Here is a 26579-nt window from a genome sequence, read left to right as displayed (position 1 = left end):
TTAAAGAAGTGAGAACAGAACAGACGAGTGCTAGGCTGTCTGCTAGAAGGTATCGATCCTTTTCAAGCTTTATAGGAATCTGCTGTGGACACATATTGATCACCAATGCCACTCTGCTTCTATAGAACATCAACTAGACCGACATAACCGGTGAATAAACACCCTGCTTCGCGTTGCACAAAGATTTCCAACTGGCTTTGAGTAATATCGTTTGATTCCGGGATTTTTTGTACCACAAAGAAACGCTGTTGTGAAGAACATATAACAGTAACGTTGCGCACACCTTGGCAATAGATCAATTCTAATTAAAAGAGTGCCATTATTTTCTACGGGAATTATTCAAAACATATGGAGAATGTGTTTCACAGAAAATCGTAAACATGCAGGTTGATGATTAAAGTTTTGCGTCTTTAGAACCAGAAAAGTATGAATCGGGAGTGCTGTTGGTACAGTTTGCCTCGGATAGACAATACTGAGTAATCGTGCAAAACAGGTCCATTTTTTGTAGACGGGAAAACGAATTGTTCTTACATGGATTGAGGCAATGTGTTAAAGACTACATCTTTAAAGTGTTCTCGCAAACTTCTGCATTTTTAGCAGTGTGTGTGATCTTTGGATTAAATTGATGATATCGGGACAAATACTTTAATATTGTTCCTGAGCGAGCGCCCCAACTGTGTTTGCTATCATAATTATACTGACGACACTACTTGTATATGTAGTTCCAGTAACTGTTTCCTTGTAAACTTACTGTTTCATTTCTACGTTACTTTGCCTGCGAAGTGAGAGGGACCAATAATGGACGTGACTTACACCTTCTCGGGGAAGCCTTCAGGCCCGTCGTGGGGTAACGGGGCTCGGGCCTTTCTGACCCAGTTCTCGGACGTGTTCAGTGCCTTCGGAAAGTACATAGCGCCCTCATATAAGCACGACAGATGTGAGAGGTGGGTATTCATTTATCATGACATCTTTAGTTTGGCTCGATTGTTAAGACAGATAGAAGCTGAAAAAATATTACCCATGACACTGGCCTATAATCCAGGTTGATGGATCCGTGCCCATGAATACCATGTCAGAAGGGTTTATATATGCACAGAATCCAGAGACTAAAGGGTGTCCTTACTGGAGATCGAACCCTGGACCTGAGATACGGACATCTGAACCAATAGAATACCGTAGTTTTCCTAAATACTATAGTACTCTGCCCACAAATATGTTTTTTTTTTACCGTGTAGGATTGCCTGACGGCCGTTTAAGTTGAACGGGCTCTGGTTCGATGCGGCGACGTGTCATTTTTTTCTGTCTGACGGTTGGAACGGCCATCGTTATCATCAACTGCACATGCAGGCACACATTCTGTAATAGAGCCTCGGACAGTCAGATGCACAACTTTCTGGACTGCTATCATATTCGCGATTAATCATTGTCGTCAGTGCTGACGGCAGATTTGTGCCAAGATCAACATTTAGTTATACTAAAATAATAAAAATATAAACATAAAAATGTAGAGCTCATCTGGGTATTATTGGTCCCAGAACTCATGCACTTATGCCGGTTAGTTGACCAACAACGAAAGACGGGTGAGGCATTGGTATCGCGGCCTTGCGACGCTCACTTCATAATTTAACCCTAATTTATCGACACACATATAATTTATTAGTGTTAACACGATCCTATAAACCATGGTTTATATGTCCTTGGTGTTATGATTTTTTTCCAGTCTAGCGCCGCATTTAATTTGTCATTTAAATACTAAATAATGTTATATTATGTTTTGTTTGTATATGAATTGCGTTAAAGTTTCATAGATTGCACGTGCACCGCATCGTCGGAGTACCGCTCTGTAAACGCTTGTCCATCGATGTTTATAGATCATCTTTCGTATGAATAATATATATAAATTATATATGAGGTCTCGAGTACAATCGGAACTCCTCGGCTATTATCAAGATATGGCCTATCTTGAAGCTTGCCGGAGATGGCCGAGTTGTTACGATTGGTCTCGAGTACTCGATCTGGAAAATAGTAGAGTTTAACCACGACCTGTAAACGCCAGCTCCACCACTTTACGGTGGTGCAAAGAAAAAGAGCTGTCGACACTTCCGTGGTGGAGCTGTGCCCTATGTTTACATGAACAAACGTGAGTATGATTTATATTTTATTTGATAATTTCATTTTACTGACATATTTCGAAAATCGGAGAATGTGGTACCGTGTAAGAACACTTCTACTGTAGGCTAGTAACTATTTCGTTTCAATATTGTGCAAACTGTGGTGTCAGGAGCTTTCCTCCCGAATCGGACTTGTGCATTATGTGATCTGATTGCATAGCAATTGTACATTTCGGTGCTTACACACCCCGTAAGAACATTCTCACGCATGCAAACATAACTGTTATGTATAGTACTTATGCCGGAACACAACAAAACTGATAAGCACTTCTTAAAAAGGAAAAATGCACATATTTATAAAAGTGGTGGCGCTGTTGCCCTAGTGGTGGCGCTATCGAGTATGTTTTGCACTCGAAGTAATATAAAAAGTTAACGCTTTTGGAATGAATACAACAGTTGCTATGTTTATCATTCATTGAACATTATGCTGGTTATTCATACTACTTGCGGAAACAAAACTCTACGCGAACTACCTTAACCTTACTGAAAACTATTTCGAAAACAAGCGGATAGGTGCTGTTAATTTTACCATATAAATATAAGTATCTATCATGTGTGTCCGGTACGGATAGAAAATCCGACCCGAGTGCACGCGCGTAAGCCGGTAAAGAGGTTTACCGAGTTACCGGCCCATTCGGAACTCCTCGGCCATTTTTTTCAAAAACAACCTCGGATGTATGCCGGTACATCAGTTGAAGTAGTTCGTATTTGTTTGAATTATATCGTTAATTAAATTTAGTGTTTTAGAGTTGTATTTATTGATCTAAGTTTAAATTGATTACCAGTGAAGTGTACTATTGCAAACATAAATAAGATTCCCGAGAGTTAAGACATAAAGTTTAACTGCTAAATAAAATTACTACGCGATCTACTTGCAGCGGACTTAAACGTACCTCTTTTTGAGTATGTAAACCGTCCAAATACCGTTCCGAATGTTACCGGCCACGTAGCGTAACCGAAGGACCGATTTTTCTTTCCGTACCGGAAAAACGTGATTGATATTATTTCTTGCATATCTAAAATTATCAATTTGTGGAAGAATTGAGGTAAAAAACGCACTTTTGTACATTTTACCAAAAAGCGCGTGAAACGTTGTTTACTGACGTCATAAAGCGCAGTAATTTTAAATCACTATTGATGTCAAATAGTGACTATTTAAATCGCGTTATTACGATTATTCATTATCTATTTCAATTAATTGCATACTTATAATTGATTGCGCTTTATTGAAATGAAATAATGTACTTTTCATAAACCATACAATAAAAGAAATAAGAAGTAGCGCGTTGTGGCGCATAACTCATCTTACATGGTGGTGTAAGATGCGTTTTTTCCAGCACTGGTCAAATGACCGGGAACACACGTCCGGTATGCAAGAATACCTCTCTCATAACCGGACCCACATGATAGATATTTATAGTTATATGGTAAAATTAACAGCACCTAGCCATTTATTTTCGAAATAGTTTTCAGTAAGGTTAAGGTAGTTCGCGTAAAGTAGTTCGCGTAGAGTTTTGTTTCCGCAAGTAGTATGCATAACCAGCATAATGTTCAATGAATAATAAACATAGCAACTTTTGTATTCGTTCCAAAAGCGTTTACATTTTATATTACTTCAAGCGCAAAACATACTCGATAGCGCCACCACAAGGGCAACAGCGCCACCACTTTTATAAATATGTGCATTTTTCCTTTTTAAGAAGTGCTTATCAGTTTTGTTGTGTTCTGGCATAAGTACTATACATAACAGTTATGTTTGCATGCGTGAGAATGTTCTTACGGGGTGTGTAAGCATCGAAATGTACTTGCTATGCAATCAGATCACAAAATATGCACCAGTTCGATTCGGGAGAAAAGCTCCTGACACCACAGTTTGCACAATATTGAAACGAAATAATAAACAGCTTACAGTTGAAGTGTTCTTACACGGTACCACATTCTCCGATTTTCGAAATATGTCCGCTAAATGAAATTATCAAATAAAATATAAATCATACTCACGTTTGTTTATGTAAATATAGGGCACAGCTCCACCACGGAAGTGTCGACAGCCCTTTTCTTTGCACCACCGTAAAGTGGTGGAGCTGGCGTTTAGAGGTCGTGATATAAAGACTGCTTATTGAAAATCCAATATAAGTTATCGTTTTGGTCACTTACTAACGCGCACCCAGTCAATCATGAAAACGTCATCTGTTTCGGATAGAATAAAACAGTCATTGATTTATGTTTATGTTCATCATTGAGAGATGGGGAACAGAACTGAAATCGAGTCGTTAGTTCAGATTTTTAATTATTTTATAGTTTTCGAGTAAAAACAACAATTTTGATGACATTTTATGAATTTGTTTTTATTGTTGGTATAGTCGTCGGACATTATTTCGTTCGGATGTCAACTCCAACAGTACAGTAGTCTTAACTACATTTAAACAAAGATACTATTTCAGGGTTTTTATTATTAACGAAAGAGATTTTCAAATCAAAAAGGCCAAAAAATGATTCCAGCAAATATTTGGACTAGGATACACTCTTATGCACAGGGTACAGAAGTAGTCCACCTAAATGGCCGTCAACGCGTCTTTTGACAATTTTTTTAATATGGCAGGCTCGTGATGTCCACCATCCCAGCAAAAAGTAGCAAGCGGTCCTTGCGCAGAGAATCCTCGCAGCCACAATTTTGAAATTATCTCCGTTATAAATTCAAATTTCTACGAAAATATTATTGCCTACTATTAAACGCATATTGAGTTATGTCAGTATGCCCCAAAAACATGTTAAATTATCATAAAACACTTACAAGTGTCGATTGTTTATCAAGTATCCCGATATCGGTAAATCTGGGACAAATCTGACAGGTTGTGTACATGTATAACGGTATTCGTGACCCATAATATATTAATGTGAAAATAACAACTCTAATGACAAATTTAATCCAGTTCAGATCACTGTTGGATAAAAATTGAACAACTTTGATATTATTATTCAACATCAATGCACATTATTACAGTATATCATTTAGCCCGTTGTTAAATGGTAGAGAGTTGTAGCGTTACAGGGATACATAAGAAATGTCAAAATAATAAAAAAAAGTATCCCTGATGGCTCATTATTGTAGCTAGGTACAGAAGGTAGAAAATTCAGCTCTCTATGAGCTTATCAAATAATGCTCACACTGAGCCAATTTCTGACCACTGTGCGCAAGAGTGGATACATGTCAGTATCTACATCATCATAACATGTCAACTGGGATGGTCCCAAATGTCAAAACACTTTTCTTCGTTTTGACTAACAGTGTGTCATTTGTTCTAATGCAGATGTAATATGTCTGTCCTGTTAAATTCTATAAGCATATATAAAATATTAGATGTATTCGCCATGGGGTTACATAAATGTAAATATATTGTGGAGTGGTGACATCAACCTGAGTTGTTGATGCACTCAAAGTTTCTCAGACTCCCCTCATTGAGTGACTTCTTATCCCATCCAGGTACCTGAGTTGTAACAACTTTAGTTGCCTGGCTTATCAGCAAAATATTTTGTTCATATATGTACAATTATCCTGCAACATCACTTCAGTCATTCAGCCTATTTCACAGATAGGGGTCAAGGGCCTGCAACCATTTAACCCTATGGCCCATAACAGGAAAGGTGGAGGGTCCTACAGTCATTCTAGAGTTTAAAATATTAATATGCAAATCAAGCTGTTTGCAAATGTATAATTTCAGGTCTGTTCAGATGAGACTGTATTCCCTCAACAAGAGGCAGTTTGTGATGGTCTTTGTGACTTTCCTCATGTGCTTTGGAATAACAGTGCTCATTGGGATAGCTGGTAAGATGTTTTGTAAACATATATATAGCTCTGTACTGTATTTGTGTTAGATTATTAGAATATACTAATAATGTCTGTTGGTTGCATTAAGGGAATGCTTGCCTATGGTATAAGAAGGCTGATTTGGCAATCAATGCCTGAATTATATCAAATGTGCATATATATATATATCGAATGAGGCAGTCATATATCAATTATATGCACTATTTGAAAAAAAATCTTTTATTTTAATTTAACATATAAAATAGAACTTTGTTTGATTAAAAGAAAAGTGATTCTGTGAAAAGAAAAGGAATTTAGTTTAAGGGTAGTTCATGCTAGTTCTAAGTTATAGTATCATTGTGTTATTATTTTGAATGCAATGAGCACTTTAATGACCAAGTGTATTGTTTCTAGGCCCACCTATCATTGAAACAGTGTCGTACAACCTGTCAGCCATGACACAAGGAGACCCCAACATCAATATGAAGGTATGAACTGGCGTTATATTTACCATGCTGTTACATTTAAAATGTAGCTTAATTAAACTATAAATTGTAGAGAAAAATTAAATGTCTAGTTTGTGGAACTCATCCTAAAATTTGCAAAGACTATAGCTGCATACTTGATAAAATTTAATACTGGAGCAGTTTGAACCATTATATTCACTAGAAAACACATACAACTCTGAGAACCTTTGATAGATTTTCACATTCAGATCTTCCTGTTAAAAGATACATCTTCAGAAATACGTTTTTTTATGTCTGCCCTTGTATTGAATGCAGTTTCAGAAATATTTTTTTTGTGCTACATTGTGCTCAGGCCTAAAAAAAAATACATTTGGTTCGGGTTACCCGACCCTACCTACGGAATAGGCGCCGACCTTAACGTTTTTATAGTCAGTTGGAAAAAAAATAAATGAAAAACTAAAAAAAAAAAAAAAAAAAAAAAAATTTCTTTTTTTTGCTTTTCAATATGTAGTTAAAAACCTTAATTGCTTATATAGAAGGTAACTTTAACACCATTCTCCAATGATGAAAATGACATTCTTATATAAAGCCTAATAAAAAAAAAAAAAAAAAAAAAATAAAAAAGCCTACCTATCCTACCTATTTTTGAAAAGGATGTAACCCTAACCAAACAATTTTTTTTTTAGGCCTCATCTGTAATATTGTCCATTACTGAGAGTGCAGAAATGGAGAAACTGTCACTGGTTTTTTATCTAGTTAATAGCTGATAGATTTTCACAAGCAGTTTTGTCTGTTAAAAGCTAGGGTGTTGTTTTTTGTCTGGCTTTGTGGTTTAGAAATAATTTGCTTTGATGTAACTTTCAATCTCTCCTGTTACTGACAGTGCAGACATTGGGAAAATGTCCTTGGTATTTTTTATAAAGTTTATGCAGACAGTAAAAGATATGGAAATTTTACAATCGTGTACAGGAAACATAACCTTGAGTGGTCATTGACTGAAGAAATATACATTGTTTTTCAACTCATTACAAGTCAACTCATACAGATTTGTTTATGCACCAGTCAATTGTAACCACGGCCCCCCCAGGTCCTGGGGGATAGCCGGGGAAATGGGCCGTGATTTTACCTTTCTGGTGGCCCCGTAGTGCCGGGTGAATGCGGTGGTTTTGTCTTCGCTTTAAATATAGCGGGCCATACCTAGGGTCCCTGGGGTGCGGACCCCCGGACCTGGGGGGGCCATGGTTACAATTGACTGGTGCATTAAATGCAGTCTTGTTCTCATAAAAAACATCTTCAAATCCAGGATCTTTAACAGGGCTTGAATAATACTATGGTAAATTTACAATCCAAAGGGCCCTAGCCCGATTCACAAGTCTAATCTGCTGTGGACTGGATTGCTTGTTTGCAAGTGTCTTTTAAAATATCAAACTTGGTGTAAATGTTGCTATAATCACCACGTTTTGAATAAGTCTTGAATTTGAATGATTTGTTAGAATAAGCTTTTGTTGAGCTGTACCAAAAAATAGCCAAACTTTTTTTATCATCCCAATAGGTGTACAAGAGACTTAAACTTAGATCATTAAGTGGGAAAATGTTAAAATTGATGGGCAGATAGTTTGTACTTCTCAAATTCTTATTTTTAAGCCTAATAAATGGGCCAGTATAATTATATAGAACGTCTTAAGTCACCTTCCTTAATGAAGTATCCCAATGGCCATATAATAACTTAATAATATATAAAATACCCCTTTAATTCTATGTCATCCTTTAATGTTAAAAACACCTTGATTTTTCTCTAAATCTGACTATTAAAATTTTAGGAAATCAACTTAAGTTAAGAAATGACTTACGATGTTTTATGAATATCGCCCCAAATCTTTACTTTATTTATGACTAAAAACTGTAAAAAATATTTAGGTAGTTCCATTTTGATATGACTTATTATGCATGTGTTGTCTGTTTCAGACAGGGCCATTTGCCCTGAAGTCGCCTCCCCTGACCACCTTCCATCAGCAGTTCTGGTTGGTTGCTCACATAATTACAGATAACACTGAGGGTATGCTACGTTGTATTGTTTTAAAATACTTAATATTAGTGATAACATCAGATAAAGTATTTTGTTGTATTTTCTGGGTCATAATTATGTGGAGTTTTCAAAACATATTTAATGCCAAGGTTAACTATTTCAAAATGTGACATAAAAATGGTTTATGTCAGTGTAAAGAATTGAAGTTTCTTTGATTTGATTTTAAGATATTTGTTTAGCTTTTTTGTTCAACATGATTAATAATGATATAGATTATACAAAAAGCAGTTTCCTAAATGCAATATCAAATATATATGTGGTGTCTTTTTAAGGACAAAAATATATATATGATTTAGAAGATATTTAATGAATTTCAGTGTAAGATCAAACTTTATATCATTGAGAGTTCACATAATATGAGAAAAAGTGAAAATAAAATTTTCTGTGATCATGAGTGAAATAAAGTTTGATCTTACACCAAAAGTGAAAAAAATCTGTTTTTTGTCTGCTTGAATTTAAGGTTGTTTTTAAATCTAATTTCTGTTCATTTGAAATCGCTTAAAAAAGCACAACAGGGCATATATTAATTGAATGTTTCGTTACTTTTCTAAATGGGAACCAATGTCTTTCAGACCAGTGAAATATCAAAATTGATATTTCACTGCAATAATGGTATTTCACCGAAAAGCATTTTCGGCAAAATTCAAAACCACAAACATTTGGTTGGAACTGAATTGATAATAGATAAAGCCAAAGTTTTCAGGGAACAATAGCGGAGTGCATGTAAAACTCCCAACTCCCTGTTCTAGGTACACGTATAGAGCAGTCGTTCACAGTGAGTGTGTTCATCGGGGGCATCAAGGCAGAGGACAGCAGTCTGCTACAGGGGGACAACCCTGTGCTGGATGGTCTAACCCACAACAGGACTCGCCTCCTTTCTTGTACACAGGTAAACACACTTGTTATATTTATATAAACAATGCGCAAGAAACCATATTCTAGTTTGAGCTTTGCACTCAACCAATATGCTCCGTATATCCCATATCCGGTCTCCAACTCACCCTTTAACTTGTCCTGTCTTGAGTATGATTTTCAGACTCAGAAATGCTAATATACATTTATTGGAAAACAGTTTAAAGTATCATAATCTTGGATGAAAAATTTGCTATTGATGGTAAAACCTTTTATTTGGTAGTTTCGCAGATTTCGCTATAAGTGCTGCAAAAGTAGCAATAGTAGCAATTTTACAATGCGAATAGGATTTGGACTTGTTTGTGAGTAAGGAACAACTTATAATGCAGAATGTCCTCTTTTTTTTCTTAATTCATGTATATGTTACTGAATTACCTCCCTTCTTCTTAAACAAAAATGTTATAGAATTTCTTCCCCTTTCTAAGTGATGTATGTTAATAATACCTTCCTTATTCTTGAACACTGTATGTTACAGAATTTCTTTCCATTTTCCTAAACAAGATGATTATGTGACAAAATTACCTATCTTCAGAATGGTTACCCTTTCAATTGCAGGAGTGCCGGGATCTGATTCTGCTGCATCTTGGGTACCTTGACTACACTTCATACGTCATCAACGTCAACTTCCATGGACTGGAGCAGCAGGCTCACTTCAACATTAAAAACATCATCTTCTATGTAAGTCTCCCAGAAACTTTTAACCAAATAAAGAAGGCCACAAATAATAAAAAAATTTTTTTTCGTTTAAACCTATCTGGTCGTCATATATTTTTTTCCATTCAATTTTCATAATGGTAAATTTATACCCTGCTCGGTGAGCCTATGTTAATATTTATTATGCCTTGCTGATTTTAAATAAAACCTTATTTTATCTCTCTACCTATCCATACATAAAATTTCGGAAGGAAAATACCTAACAAGTGTGACCCAATATACAATTTATAAACAAAGATACCATTCTAGTAAAGAAAACGAAGAAATCTAAAAATAGTATTTCAGAAAGCATCCTTTTATTTTGATAACAAAGAAAAAACATTCCCTGCTTATCTGTTTGTATGCTATATCTAAGTATTTTTCAGGTATAAGTTGAACCTTTCTGTTTTATAGATTTTTTTTGGTAGCAAATATTTGATAAGTTTTCAACGAATTTAAAAATTATTTCAATTTGCCTCTTAGTTTCAGTAATTACGAATTTCATGTGTATTTAAATGTCCGTTTGTTTTCAGTTTAAAAGTTACAACACAGCATTTACCAAACTGGAGATATGGCTGAGGTTTTCATTCTTAGCCGTAACATTTATAGCAACTGTAAGTATTACACATTCGATTATCTTAACAAAATTGGTTGTGAATGTTTGTTCAAGTTATGCACCTGGGGTCATTACTGGCCGCACCCAGGGTTCACAGGTTTGGTAAAATTAAATTGGGATAGGTTTGAAAATCTTTTTGTGTGTTTTTGCATCCATCTCAGCACAATTGCTTGTGAATGTTTGTTCAAATTGATCAATGTTGTCCTCAGATGCCCTTGACTTTGACCTTTTGACCATCTTTTAAAAAAAAATTAAAACTACAGAAATTTTACCATGAGTACCATTTTGAAAGCACTTTTTTTTGTCAGATGACTTTTACTTGGCACATATTAAAATAGTTCATGCACGTAATCTGCTTACAATACTTTCTGGGCTCAGATGTTGAACATGCAATGTTTTCAGGTAACCCGAACACAAAATGTGAACTATATGTCTGTTGCCATTTACCCATACATACATGCTCTGGATTAAAAATGACCACAAGAGCCATGCCAGTAGAGCATAGGCCCTTTTGGGCCTCTTGTTTAGTAATGTAATTTGTACATTTAAGATAAGAAGTATATATTCTAGTGTAGACAAGGGCACGATAATTAAGTTGTATGTTTTGCTTAGAACACATGGTGTAAATACATTTACATGTATACAAAAATAAAGCTTTGTTTCTCTTATCTTTTTGATGAGCTAGAAGTTATGACATCATCAAATAATCCACTTTTCTTTTTCAGTGCATGTTTTCCCATTCGCTACGCAAATTCTCTATGCGAGATTGGTCGATAGAGCAGAAATGGATGTCTGTGTTGATGCCACTTCTGCTGCTATACAATGGTAAATACTCCGTGTGACTCATTCAAGAGAGCTGTACAATTAACTCAACGCTGGTTATCATTCAATCAATCAGTTGACCAATATATATAGGAATCATATTTCTTCAATAATAATAGCATCCAACATATTACTTGGACAACCTCTGAAAACAAGAGTCCAACAGTTGACCAGTTTTCACAAGGGTTAGCGCACTCGCTTCTCACCAAGGTAACCCAGGTTTGATTCCCGGTCTGGGTGCATGTGAGTTTGGTTTGAGGTCACCAAGCCGGACAAGTGGGTTTCTTCGGCTACTCTGATTTCCCCCACAACACAAGACCACACTCTCTCCCAACTTTGTGCCAAGTTATCATAACTTTCTTCACATGACACAATCGTTGTAAAATATGTTTATGTAAAATTAAATGGATATACCGGTAATGGAGAAGAGCCAAATGCTAGAACCATGTAAACAATACACAATGCTGTCCCAATTCTCCAAAAATAAATGCACTTATTTTGAAATAAATAAAAAATAATTATTTAAACTTTAAAATGAGCCTTGAATTATTCATATTTAAATCTTTTTTCCCATTGAATGTAATTTCAGACCCGTTGTTCCCGTTGACATTCCTAGTAAACAGCTGGATCCCGGGGATGTTTGACGCCATCTTTCAGTCCTCGTTTCTCTGTGGGTTACTCCTCTTCTGGCTCTGTATCTATCATGGTGTTCGGCAGGTAAGCGCTCGGGCTTATACTGTGAAGAAATCAATGTTTATCCATGTGTATTAACAGCATAATTTTCATGCCAAAGGAACGACCATCTTGACGTACTATGATTTTCTTTTATTAATTTTAAAAGCTAAAATTTGTGACCATGTTAATCTAATTGTTTATATAATTACTGCAAAACAGGAAGAATTGTTTACCTTACCAAAAATAGACTGAGATTAATGGTTTATATTCATTGCAAATTCTGTAATATACATGTACAATTAATGATTATGATGCCTGATATAACATAAGCTTTACTGATAATGAAAAACAGATAAAGGCCGTGTCATGATCCTAATGAATTGCAGAAAAATAATTATGTCTTGTGAAATTATGGTTAATCCATCATTATTAATCTATAAATAGTATTAGACTGGTATACGACAAAATTACAACAGTGAATCAGCCATCAAAATTAGACTTTTGAATGAACAAGCCCAAATGCTTATACTATTGCTTGGCATCAAATTTTTGAACAAGCCCTGCTATATAAAATTCAGAATTTGAGCAAGCCCGAAAGACATTTTACCAGTGCAGGGCTTGCGGGCTTGTGCTAATTTCGACCACTGGTGAATTTTAGATATTGATGTGAGGTTTTAGGTCTTTAGAAAAAAGCAAAAACAAAAACAATTTTAGTTTATATCAAAGCTGCACTCTAAAAGATGACAACTTTTTTATTTTTTTTGTGTTGGAATGAGCCAATTTTTGCCTAAATGTCTGTAAACCACTGATATAAGACTGCTTACAAAAGATCAGGTTGGAGCGTTTTATCTTTACGTTCGAAAACTGTTTTATGGCTAAAAGGGTTATCAACGCTTTAAGAAAAATGAGTTTTTCAGCACAATTGAGATCTATTAAATTGTGAGTTATCCTATATGACTTAAGATAGAAATAAAAGCAAAGTTAAAACTGTCAATCTGTGAGACTGCTTAATGCTTTTGAATGATGGTACTTGACTGCATTTATATTCCAATGGATCACCTTAAAGTTTGGCCAGTCAACCTCAAGAAGTTATTTTGCCTTCTCAAACCTATGTTTGCGTCTGGTTTAGTGTTATGTTTTCACAGTAAAATGTTCCTACCATAAATGGCTATCTTGCTGCAGACTGACCGTCGATTCTGGAAGTTCTACTCACTTAAAGTTCTGATCGTTGGCCTAATCTGGATCTCCGCGGTAACGCTCTCCTCTTGGCAGGAATATAATGAGCTACAGGACCCTACATACTTCTACAGGCTTGACACCAGCAACTTCATGGTAATAATAGTTTAAGGTTTAAATTTCATTATTAAACCAAAAAAATATGCAGCAAGTTATTACAATGCAATGTGAATTGAGTATGTATTTTTTGAGTTGTATGGGAGGGCAGCTGGGGTGCCCGGAGGAAAGCCACTTGTTCTATATGTGACAAGCCAGAGAATACTTAAGACATTTAGGTGAGACGTCAGTTGGCTTTCCCTGCATTTCCTAGACCACTCATTGTAGAATTAGCCTCAGATTGTCAAAGATTGCATGGTTTGTTAAGCGTCCTTAAAAGAATAACAGTCCTAAGAAGTGCACTTTGGTGATAATATTTTTTATAGGATGGAGACAAAATTTGTCTGTGTAAATTAATGGAGTGACATGTTTACGAAGTTTGATATCTTCCAAATAAGAAATTATGTGTTAACTTTCTTGAAGGTTTGAAATAGATTCTGACCATTGGCAGGATTAAGAAATATTGGTTACGTCATTGTTTTCTTTGATGGGACAGATGTGTCTGCTAAGATATATTAAGATTGCAAACAGTTGTTTTAGGAATGAGTTTCAAATTTTGTCTTTATTCTTAAAAGGACTGAAAACATACCACACTCACAGGAAAGCTAAATACACCAATTATCTTGATGAATGGGTCTTTTGCTATGGTGAGGTTAGGGAGTTGGGAACAATTAGAAATGAAATCAATTTCTGGGGAGAACAGTTACATACATGCCATATTTCTGACAGGCTTCCCAAGGGATTTTGGTCAGAATTCCAGGGGATTTTTATATAAGACTAGGGGATTTTTATATAAGACTAGGGGATTTTTATATAAGACTAGGGGATTTTTATATAAGACTAGGGGATTTTTATATAAGACTAGGGGATTTTTATATAAGACTAGGGGATTTTTACCAAGCCAAATTAAGTGCAATATTGATATATAGATATCATTGAATCTCAACTGCAGATGGTTGCATGGCTTGTATGTCTTAGTTTTAATGAAATAGCGCTTCAAGCTTTATATATATAGCTTGTAGGTTACAGCTCATGTACAGTATTACAAATTTAGCTTAAGCATTATATATATTACCTGTATGAAAGTGAAGAAAGTTATGATAACTTGTACTAAGTTTGCTCAATGTTGAGCGAGAGTGTGGTTCTTGTGGTGTGGGGAAACCGCAGTACCCGGAAAAACTCACTTGTCTGTCTAAGTGACCACAAACCAAACTCACATGCGCCCAAGCCTGGAATCAAACCAGTGCCGCCTTGGTGAGAAGGGAGTGTGCTAACCTAACAACAATTTATTACAAATTTTAAAACAAATTTATTCAAAGGGGGTGGCACCATTTTTTTTTTTATGAAACTCTGGATGTTGATTGGCTGGATAACCAACAATGAACTGTAAATTATCTTTGAAATGGTTTCTTCCTCTTATGATTTAAAAATTGCATTATTACTTTCCAGGGATTCAAGATCTTCTTCTTTATTGTTGGTGGTATATACCTACTGTATCTTCTCTACCTACTTGTGCGGGCGTATGCTGAACTCAGATCCATGCCATATTTTGGTGAGTCTTTTCATGGTGTCACAGGCATGCAGGGTTATTTCTCAATCCTAAATTTTTAGCTTGTCTTTATTCAAAGAAGAGTCAAAGTAATGTAATAGCCTAGGTGTTAGCGGTAGTATTGTCATCAGAGTTAAAAAATTTAACCACTGCCATAACTTAAAAACTATATATTTAAATAAGTTAATTGAGTCAAATCCTACGTTTATAAAGACGGTGTTTAAATAAGTTAATTGAGTCAAATCCTACGTTTATAAAGACGGTCAAATGTAGTTAAATGGACTCGCCAACTAAAAATTAGTTTTCCTGGTAATGCATATGAAAACACTTATTTTATTATTATTTTACTTAATGATATTGAAATTGCAGGAAAATACAATTATATTATAAGAAAAAGTATTTTGTTTTAGTGGTGTGTGAACCCATGCCAGTAAAGTTAAGAAAAAAACAGATGCTTAAACCATTAAGCCACAAGAACTTATATAAAAGTGATGGATATTCTGACCTTTTAACAATACATTGATTACATCACATAATAATGTCAATTAATCACGCAACAGCAAATTGCTAAAAGCTGTTGTTATAAATTAGAATGTGGTCTTCAAAAATGATATTTGAGCAAATATCAACATTTGCTGTAGGGTTCAAGCTTTTGGTATCTTGGTTTTAACACTCATAATGATTTGCAACACTTTATTTCATCATACAGAAAGAGTGCATTTTACAAAAACATGAGGGAGTCCCATTAAATGACTCAAAACAAAAACAAAACACAAATAAAAGGCGAAATAAATAAGAAAACCAAAATGAAAATTATACTCTTTCTTTGACCAAGTTTGTTCAAAAGGTTTCATCTTTGGGTGCTTTTGTTTCCAAATGTCATAGACATTTTCAGCAAATAAACTTCAAAGGTAATTTTTCACGAACAATAAGTCCATATCCAGTATTTATCTTCTAGAACTAGAAATCCTTGCAAAGTTTGTTAAGTTTGGGGGCATTTAACTAGCCCTTATATAATTCTGATTGAAGAAGTGAATGTTTTTTTATCTTATATCAGGGGTAATAATCCCAATCCTGAAAATTTAGATTGAGTATGAGAGATTAATGCCCAAAGGAGGCTTAATAAGGGGCTTAGATCCCTAATATCATTTCCAAAGTCACTTATAACCATTTCTTATTAATTTCAATACATAAATCCACCAATAAAACACAATAAAATGTATGGAAGTCCAAAATAGAAAGCTCTCAATCCTTGGGCCATATTCAGTCAACATCTTAGATTGAACTTAGATTTAAGATTAGAATCCAAAAAGTTTGATTGGCCGATATATTTAGCTGACCAATAGGCTGAATGGAATCACTGAGACATGTCTGAGGATAAAGATGGTATTCGGAATCAATTCCAAATTAACTGTTGATAGTCGGTTCCACTCAAGTAAGCGATTATCGATAGTACAATCTTTTTTTTTTTAAATACTAGATAGTACCTGAATTGTTGTTCTATTCATGTACATTTATAAGTCTTAATAATTATATGCATATACGTTATGTCTATGAATGAAGTTATTAAGTGTTGTTGTATAAAAAATAGTTTATTGTATTGCTCATTGTGGCTCTCATCAGCCATTTTGTTAAAGATAACAACACTAACTAATATTTTTAGCTCCACTGGCCGAAGGCCATGGAGCTTATGTCGTCACAGATTGTCCGTCGTGAGTGCGTGCGTGCGTGCGTGCGTGCGTGCGTGCGTAAACTTTAAATGACATCTCCTCTGAAACTGATAAGCGGATTTTGACAAAACTTCACAGAAATGTTCCTTTGGTGGTCCTTTACCAAAATTGCTCAAATGGTTCCGGTCCATTGCACAATATGGCCGCCAGAGCTAAAAATAGCAAAATCTTTAAACGACATCTCCTCTGAAACGGTTCGGCAGATTTTGATGAAACTTGACAGTAATGTTCCTTGGGTGGTCCTTTATTAAAATTGCTCAAATGGTTCTGGTCCATTGCACAATATGGCCGCCACAGCTAAAAATAGCAAAATCTTTAAACGACATCTCCTCTGAAACGGATAGGCAGATTTTGATGAAACTTGACAGAATTGTTCCTTGGGTGGTCCTTAACCAAAATTGCTCAAATGGTTCCGGTCCGCTGCACAACATGGCTGCCAGGGCAAAAAAATAGAAAAACCTTTAAAGAACATCTTCTCAGAAACCGATGATCAGATTTTGATGAAACTTAACAGAAATGTTCCTTGGACGGTCCTTTATCAAATTTGCTTCAATGGTTTCGGTCCACTGCACAAGATGGCCCCCAGAGGTAAAAATAGAAAAACCTTTAAACGACTTCTCCTCAGAAACCGATGATCGTATTGCAATGAAACTTGACAGAAATGTTACTTGGGTAGTCCTTAACCAAAATAGCCCAAACAGTTCTGGTCTGCTGCACAACATGGGCACCAGAGCTAAGAATAGAAAAAAACGTTAAACTACATCTTCTCAGAAACCGATTATCAGATTTTGATGAAACTTTACATGCGGTAAATGTTCATCGGGATGCCCTTTAACCAAAATTGCCCAAATGGTTCCGGTCCGCTGCACAACATGGCTGCGTGAGTTAAAAATAGAAAAACCTTTAAGGACTTCTCGTCCGCAGTCTTCACGAAAAACATTTTAACCTACTAGCCAGTTGGACTAGCATAATGGCATATTTTACTAGTCCGAATGACAATCTAGTAGTCCGACTATTTTGCCACATTATAAAACTGTACGCTTGAGGTAAATACCTATTTCAATTGAGCAGCTTGTAGTTTGAGTAAACATTTCTTTATTATGATGCTCATGCAGTGATAGGGAGTGACATCCTTCTGTTGGGAATAGTGCTCCTTGTTTTTCAGAACCTATGGATACTATGTAAAAACAAAAGGCATCTTGCTTGAATAGACTGTAATAATATTAACATGGTTAGAAAAGAAATGCCATGCTTTAATAGCTTTGATTACATTTTACTACTGAATTACCTCCCTTTAATAGAAAAAAAAATAATGTCTTAATTTTTCACGTATAGCATCTTTAAATAATTTTTAAACAATAATAATTTATGAGTAAACATATAAGCATAAAGTTCTCACAAAAAGATCAATTTAAAAACCTTACATTTATACATAGGAAAGTATATATAGACTGAACATTAATTTTCGTTTAAGTGACATTCTGAAAGTTTATGAAACAGCTATTTTTAGTAACTTAAATGGCCGAAAAGTGTAAGTGAAACACCAAGTCGATTCTATCTCGTCAGTTCTTGTTCAGGTTAGATATTTGCTTCATAATCTATTCAGATTAAATGTTAACCGATGATCAGATTTTGATGAAACTTGACAGAAGTGTTCCTTGGGTGGTCATTAACCAAAATTTGTTAAATGGTTCCAGTCCACTGCACACCATGGCTGCCAGAGCTAAAAAATAAAAAAAAACTTTATACGACTTGTCGTCAAAACCGATGACCTTTTTTGGATAAAACTTGACAGAAATGTTTGTTTGGTGCTCCTTTACTCAAATTGCCCAAATCATTTCGGTCCACTGCACAACATGGCAGCCAGAGCTATTAAAGTAAAAAAAAATTTTAAATAACTTCTCCTCAAAAATTGATGATTGTATTTCTATGAAACTTGACGAAAATGTTCGTTAGGTGGTCTTTGCTTGAACCTTTTGGCCAGTGGAGCACAGGCACTGATGTGCCTCTTGTTTTATTATTTTTTTAATTTTTTTTTTTTGATGATCGATTATAACCAAAATACAGTCGATTGTTACCGATTACAGGCCCAACCAATGTATTCTGATTATAATCAATCATCGGAACATCACTAGATTAAGGATAAGATCGATATTGAATACTGGCCCTAATTTCAGGATTAATCTTGAATTTTGTCATCCTTGAAATGAATGACATTGTATGTTGATGTTTTTCAGATCTGCGATTAAAGTTCATGACACTGCTCATGTTGATAGTATTGTCAATCAGCATAACAATCACAGTATTACGGTTCGGACGGGCCGCACTCCAGGACAACTTTGTGGCCGAACTCTCCACCCACTATCAGAACTCCGCAGAGTTTGTTGCGTTCTACGGTCTGTTGAACACCTACATGTTCACAATGGCCTTTGTGTATTCGCCGCCTCCCAGTAACAATGTTTTTGGTATGAGCTATTTATATCTGTGGTATGCGTTTCATTAAAGGGACTAGACACCGGATGATACAATTGCATGAGAAAAAGAAAATTGTCAAAAACTTACAAAAACTTGACATCGTTGTGTATGAGGCATTGAATCTTACTTACTGATGTATCACATCGCTTACGATACATGTATCTTTCGCAGCTTTTGCGCATTTTTTCAATTCGAAATTTACTACGGTTGTCTAACACGTAAATCCCTGTAAGTTTAAAAATAATGTTGGTTTATTCATCTGTACTCATAAACAGATATGATTGAAACTGGGAAACCGTTATGCGCTATTTTAAACGGGGAAACTTAACAATGAGCAAATGATGTTTTAATAATGAGCAATAGTATGCTTTTAACAATTTCAGAGCAATATGATGTTTTTAACAATGAGCAATAGTATGTTTTTTAAAATGTGCAATGAGTTGCTTTAAACAATAAAGACTAGGATGCTGTTTACAATGAAGAAATATTATATTTTAACAATGAGCAATGTATAATACAAGTTAATTTCATGTTTTATATTTTCAGAGACCCATTTTAAAGACAACCCTGGATTGTCCATGCTGAATGATTCTGATGAGGAAGTCCACTATGGGTATGTGTGTTGTTTGCAGTACAGGAAATAAAACCAACCAATCTGTAAAACTACTTTTTTTTCAGAAAAGTTTTTAGAGAAAAAGCAATGAGGGGTATATTTTTCTGCCTCTCACCTAAGTGTATATGGGTTCAAACCCCCAAATTGTGTTGGCTCGAACCCAACAAGTTTCAAACTCAACAAGGGTGCATGCTCTTTAAGTGTATAAAAAAGGACACCAGTTAGGGTTTCTACCAAGGGAACAGGTGCAAACTGACTTCATTTTATAGTAATTATTATTAGCTCGACTATTCGAAAAATAGGTGGGCTATACTACTCGCCCCAGCGTCGGCGTCGGCGTGCGGTTAAAGTTTTAGAATTTTCACTTATAAGTCCAATACCCTACATTCAATTGACTTAATACTTCACACAGTTGTTCAGGGCCATCACGTGATGAGGTTAGATAACTCCATATTATTCTTTACACAGATTATGGCCCCTGATTGACTATGGAACTTGGGTTAAAGTTTTAGGGCAAGTTGGAATATTTATTTATAACTTCTATATCCTTTGTTCAATTGACTTAATACTTCACACAGTTGTTCAGGACCATCCCACAATGAGGTTACATAACTCCATAATATCCTAAATACAAGTTATGGCCCCTGATTGACTTAGGTTAAAGTTTTAGGGCAGGTTAAAGTTTTAGGGCAAGTAGGGATTTTCACTTAAAATTCCAATACCATTCTTTCAATTGACTTAATACTTCACACAGATATTCAGAGCCATCACATAATGAGGTTAGATAACTCCATATTATCTTTTATACAAATTATGGCCCCTGATTGACTATGGAACTTAGGTTAAAGTTTTAGGGCAGGTTGGGATATTGTTTAATAACTTCTATACCCTTCATTCAATTGACTTAATACTTCACACAATTGTTCAGGACCATCACCCAATGAGGTTACATAACTCCATATCCTTAATACAAGTTATGGCCCCTGATTGACTAAGGTTAAAGTTTTAGGCAAGTAAAAGTTAAGGGCAAGTTGGGATTTTAATAAAAAAAACTTCTATACCGTTCATTAAATGCACTTAATAAAATTAGAAATTATTTACGACCATCTAACAACAAGAAACATAACTCCGTTTTAAGCCTAAATAGAAGTTATGGCCCTTGAATTATTATTATTTTTATTTTTTTTAGTTTTATTTTTTTTATTTCCTTTGAAAGGCATATTTGTATATTCTTAACCACATTTTCATAATGGGAAATCTATATTCTAAGTCAAAGCGGCGTAGTCGAGCGCGCTGTCTTACGACGGCTCTTGTAAACTATACTAAAAAGCATAAAAACAACTCCAATTTGAGTTTAATAGAAATCTGATACATTATGATTTTTAGGGCCTGCAAAAATTTGCGAGTTCCCTATAGTTATCACTCATTTCATCTGTCCGTCCGCATATTTTTTTTATTTTTTTTATAACCCTTTAACCTTTCAAGAGATCAAAATCATACTTTCTAAACTTTCTCACTTTAACAATATGCTCTTTTGTGACAAGTTATGTAATTAATACTTAAAGATTTTTTTATTTATGTCCCTTTCTTTACTTAGAAATGATAACATTTTTAATGGTTTTGTTTTTATTTTTTTTAGTTCAGACACAGAGAGTGTGGGTCTAACAAGAATACGGCCAACAGGAAAATACGACAGTGACTAGTGGACATCGGTCATCAACCCAAGTGAATGGTCAAACTGTGATAACTGACCACATATGCCAGCATCCAGTAGTGGGAGAGGGTCGGTTCTAGTCGGCTGATCTAGCCAGTGATTAGCACTGTGATAGTTTGTACAGTGAGGGGAATATGGAGTAGATATACCAGTAGAAACAGTGTCTTTTCTGATTGGGAAAAAATGCATTGGTTTTGACTAAATTTGGGAATTTCCACAAAGTCGAAACCCGGTTGGCTCGAACTCACTTGGCTCAACTCGCATGGCCTGAATTTTTTGTTGGTTCAAACTAGATTTAAAGGACCAATTTCTATATACTATAGGTAAACAATCCTGCTTGGCACTAATTTCCGAGGCTCGATGTATTTTCGCTGCTCACAAGGAGTTTGAGTCAACAGGTTTTGACTATATTTCATAGAATTTGAAAAAGACAGAAAAACTAATAGACTTTTATTTGGTTTGGTCCTAGTAATGAAAACAGGAATTCTATCTCGCAAAACAACTCACGGGAGTCAAATTTCTTGCCAAAATTATTTTTCAATTCAATTTTTTTTTTCAAGATAAAATGAGCATTCTTATTTTGTTTAGGGGATAAAATTGACCAGAAACAAATCACTGAAAAAATTCTGACTTAGTTGCAGGTGAAATTAGAGAGTGGTTGTGAAAATATAGCTGCAGTTATTGAAGTAAGACCCTTGGATGCACAAGCCTGAATTTTCTGCCGACACCTTGGCTTTACAAAATGTAACAAACCTGGATATTTGTATTCCAAATTTTTAACAAGCCCAAAATTATTGAATCATTGTCAGGCTCCATGGGCTTAGTTCAACAATTGTGGCTCTTCTAAGTTATCTGGACAGTACTCAAAAGTGACCTGGCCCCAATATCATGAAAATACTTAATTCAAAGCTCAGAAAATACTTAATTCAAAGCTCAGAAAATACTTAATTCAAAGCTCAGAAAATACTTAATTCAAAGCTCAGAAAATACTTAATTCAAAGCTCAATCACAGTCTCAACTCATTTTACTACATAGCATCAGAAGCTTTTGAAAGATCATACATTTTACATATCTTAAAAAGCGCATTTTCTCATGGAATATGTTGATAAAAAAAATGTTTTTTGACAATTACTTTAAAGTATTTTTTTGCTTTAGAATGAATTTTATTTGAAATATTGACAAGAGGTTTTTATTATCACATTTTATGTGAAAAAATGTTGTTGTTTTTTTAATAAAAAGTGTTAAAACATACAAAATTTTAAATCATACGATGCTTTAATATGGTAAAATGAGATTAAGATTTGACTTGTGTATTTTTTTGATATTGGGGCCAAGTGTTGAATACGGTAGAGTTCATCATTCATCAATTCTACCGGTAGTTTGCCTGATGTAGAAACTAATTGAATGAGTCTTTCTAGTTGATTGATGCTTGGCAGAGGAGGGGTGTACATCAGGTGAAAAAGACACATTTTTGCTATGCTTCTGCTAGTAACGGGTTTTTGTTCTGAAGACATCATCATATTGAAGTGTTTAGTTCCATGTGATTTCATACTTACAATCAATATTTTAAAGCCAAAATTTGATGATTTTATTTTATGTTGTGTATGTTTAAAATGTTGTTAAAAAAGAATTTTACACTGCATTTTTACTTTCTGAATGAAATGTTAATAATTTCTTTGTTACTTTAACGATTGGGTCATCTAATTGAAGGAGTATATCGTACAAATTTTCTGATCTTTTACTCTTAAATGTAATATGATATCGATTTTTCTGTTTTCATACTTAAATGTAATGAGATGTCAATTTTTCTGACTTTATTTACAAATGTTATGATATATTGATTTTTCTTATCTTTTATTCTTAAATGTTATGACATATTATTTGAAACAAACAGTTTGGCTGGATTTTTTTTTGCAAGTTTTATTTGACTTTAAAAGTTAAAATTTTAATTTGTTTTCTCACACTTGGTACTGACATACAGTCAAACTCCATTGGCTCGAACACGCTTGGCTCGAAGTGAACGTTGGCTCGAGCACGCTTGGCTCGAAGTGAACGTTGGCTCGAACACGCTTGGCTCGAAGTGAACGTTGGCTCGAACACGCTTGGCTCGAAGTGAACGTTGGCTCGAACACGCTTGGCTCGAAGTGAACGTTGGCTCAAACACGCTTGGCTCGAAGTGAACGTAGGCTCAAACACGCTTGGCTCGAAGTGAACGTTGGCTCGAACACGCTTGGCTCGAAGTGAATGTTGGCTTGAACACGCTTGGCTCGCTCGAATTTTCTGAGGCTCGATGTATATTCACCGGTCCCTGGGAGTTCGAGCCAACGGGGTTTGACTGTATTAAACTTTATTGACATGATGCAGAGTCTAATCATTCAACCCGGTCAGTCAAGTCATGAAATGCACATGGACTAAGATTCAAAAATATTATATTCTATTGTGAGACAAAGTAGGTCATTATCGAGACTGTTAAGAATCGGTTCAAACATTTTATTAAGACTAATTGGCATCTAATTGTGTTTTACAGGTGCTTCTTACTATCTCTTTGTTATTGTACGCTCCTTGATAAGATGGCCATGTTGAACATTGTCATCTCTTGTTGTTCTCTGTTTAATTTAACTTATGTAAGCAGATGTGTGGTATTATTCTTCTGTATTAGTGCCCAAATTATTCTTGAGTTTCGAGACTTAGTTTATCAATCACAACACTTCAAATCTTTATATCATTTTAAAATCTCTATTTGAAGAGCAGTAATGGTCAAAATTCAGAGGTTGAAATTAGCACATGCCCGCAAGCCCTGTACTGTTAAAATGATTTCCGTGCTTGCTCAAATTCTGGGTTTTATACAGCAGGGCTGTTTCAGAAATGTTATGTTAAGCAGTAGTAAATGAATTTGGGTTTGTTCATCCAAAATACTAATTTCGATGACTGAAAATTGCTGCATATTTTTAGAATAACATTTTAAATTATTTACGCATCTTTCGTCAAAAATAATTATATTAAAGGTAACTTTGTAACATTATAAACTCACTTATCTCAGTTTATAACTCACACTCCAGACATTAGTGACTTATTATGGGTCCAGTATTTATTGTCTTCAGAATCCATGTTTAAATTTTTTAAAATGGGGATATCCTTTTAAAAAGTTTTTTTGTTTTAAAAAATCATTTTCATTTATATTACCAGTATATATCTGTGATGCTTATAGAAATCCATATTTATGTTTAATGTTACGTTTATTTTATAGTATGTAATGTGCAATAGAGATCCATTCCACCGTGCATTCTTTATACATGTATATAATGCTTTAAGTAAATATTATTTATACATTGCTTTTAATAGCCAAAGCTGTTAGTCATTATTAGGCATTTAAAAGTTTAAAACATATATGACATACATTTTAAGCTCACCTAAAAAAAATTGTCATAATCTTTGTTGTCAATATTGTTTAGCAAAAACTTTCAACTTGGCCACTAATAAATAATTTAATGAGATATTCAAAGGAATTTGGTAAACATGTTGTAAGGGACATTATGCATGTGTATGACAAGGCCCATAACTGTATTATGAAAACTCTGGCTTTAGTAATACCCTGTAGTTAAATTATTTCTATTTGTTATAAAGAAAAACCCAACAGCTAAGCGTTCGTGTTAGATCCATAACACTCTTATTTTGACTTACATACACGTCTTTATTGCTGTTGTACGGAACTTTAATTTATTTGTTTTTGACTTTTTCCATTGATTACATGGTGTTGTATTTTGACGATATATTCAACATTGTTAATGATGGTGCTAATAGTTGTTATATGACTTCTTCAACATACAATAAGTGTTAGTTAGTGGGATTTGTCGGTCTTCTAAATGAATAATTCGGCAGCCCAGCACTGACTTATTGTTTAGAAGACTAAAAATAAATGCTAACTTTTTTAGTGTAAAGTGCAAAATGCCACTCGAATGCCTTTATGTTAGCCAGTGGGCATGCAGGATCTTCAGAATAACTCTCTAAACGAAAACAAGTAATAACTACCGGGTAAACAGAAATTTGGCATTTTTTTCCATTTCTTCAGGGAAATTTGGCGGTTTGGTTATCTGCTTTATCTGACTTTTTTTGTTTGGAGCTTTTCAAAATGATTAAATGTGAATCTGTCCGGCAATCTCATTTGGCAGAAGCATGAGCCTGAACACTAAGTTTGATTACCCAGCATTTTTACTCGGTATAACTTGATAAAGATGTCCGACTACACCACACAATTCTTATTTCACTAATGTTTATTTTACATACTTAATGAGCTACCTATAATGTTTTGGCCATAATAGCATTTATTATGCTGCATTTGTGTTTCATATTTAGAGGAGTGAACTTGGAAAAGGTTCTATCCACCTTTTTATATAGTATTACCAAGAACCTTTCCCTTCAATCCTCTTTTTTAGTGCAGATTTACCTGTTATATCTAATTTAATAAAAATTGTATGTTTGCCAGTCATATTTACATGTTCATTGTATTTCATTAACACATTGAGTAGCAGAACCTGTATGCCATTTACAAATAATAAATATATGAAAATTTATCATTCTGTTTAAATATTTAGTAACGAAGAAACCTGCTATGCAAAATTGAGCATTTACACCCCTTAAATAATAGTTGTTGAACCGTGTGCCTTTTAAGGTCATGGCCACACTTAGTGGTCAAAGATCAAGTAGCTATTTTTTCAGGATGCTCCATTATTTGAATTTTTTTTATCTATGGTAACTTTGCATAAATTTTCAACACATGGAGAAGGTGTACAGAGCTAATTTTCTAGCTATGAAATATCAAGGTCAAATGCCACATTTAAAGGTCATATAATCACTGTTTTATGTCCATGCTACAACTCCTCAGCGTCTTGAAAGCTTTCAAATTAACTACAAAATGA

General features: G+C 34.7%; 1 protein-coding gene across 2 annotated transcripts; it reads left to right on the top strand.

Moving 5' to 3' along the window:
• The first annotated feature begins 292 nt into the window (after positions 1-292).
• LOC128239156 (transmembrane protein 181-like) lies at positions 293-26210 on the top strand. 2 transcript variants are annotated; one of them, XM_052955653.1, is made up of 14 exons: positions 293-944; positions 5894-5997; positions 6394-6467; positions 8412-8502; positions 9282-9421; positions 10000-10122; positions 10671-10751; positions 11479-11578; positions 12165-12292; positions 13433-13582; positions 15032-15134; positions 19099-19326; positions 19883-19949; positions 21589-26210. In XM_052955653.1, exons 1-14 carry the CDS (start codon positions 799-801, stop codon positions 21650-21652), a joined length of 1599 nt encoding a protein of 532 aa, XP_052811613.1. In that variant the 5' UTR covers positions 293-798; the 3' UTR covers positions 21653-26210. The 2 variants fall into 2 exon arrangements, with proteins under 2 accessions (XP_052811613.1, XP_052811614.1); XM_052955654.1 differs by lacking the exon at positions 293-944 and adding an exon at positions 4332-4443.
• Positions 26211-26579: the final 369 nt, after the last annotated feature.

Source organism: Mya arenaria, chromosome 6 (assembly GCF_026914265.1).
Source record: "Mya arenaria isolate MELC-2E11 chromosome 6, ASM2691426v1".
NCBI lineage: Eukaryota > Metazoa > Mollusca > Bivalvia > Myida > Myidae > Mya > Mya arenaria.
This window is presented reverse-complemented; position numbering and strand designations above follow the sequence as displayed.

What these genes read in the sequence shown, in the direction of transcription:
- LOC128239156 (XM_052955653.1), top strand. Translation starts at nt 799, where the DNA reads ATGGACGTGACTTACACCTTCTCGGGGAAGCCTTCAGGCCCGTCGTGG. An exon ending in AAGCACGACAGATGTGAGAG is followed by an intron (nt 945 to 5,893) that starts GTGGGTATTCAT and finishes GTATAATTTCAG; the next exon opens with GTCTGTTCAGATGAGACTGT. An exon ending in AGTGCTCATTGGGATAGCTG is followed by an intron (nt 5,998 to 6,393) that starts GTAAGATGTTTT and finishes TATTGTTTCTAG; the next exon opens with GCCCACCTATCATTGAAACA.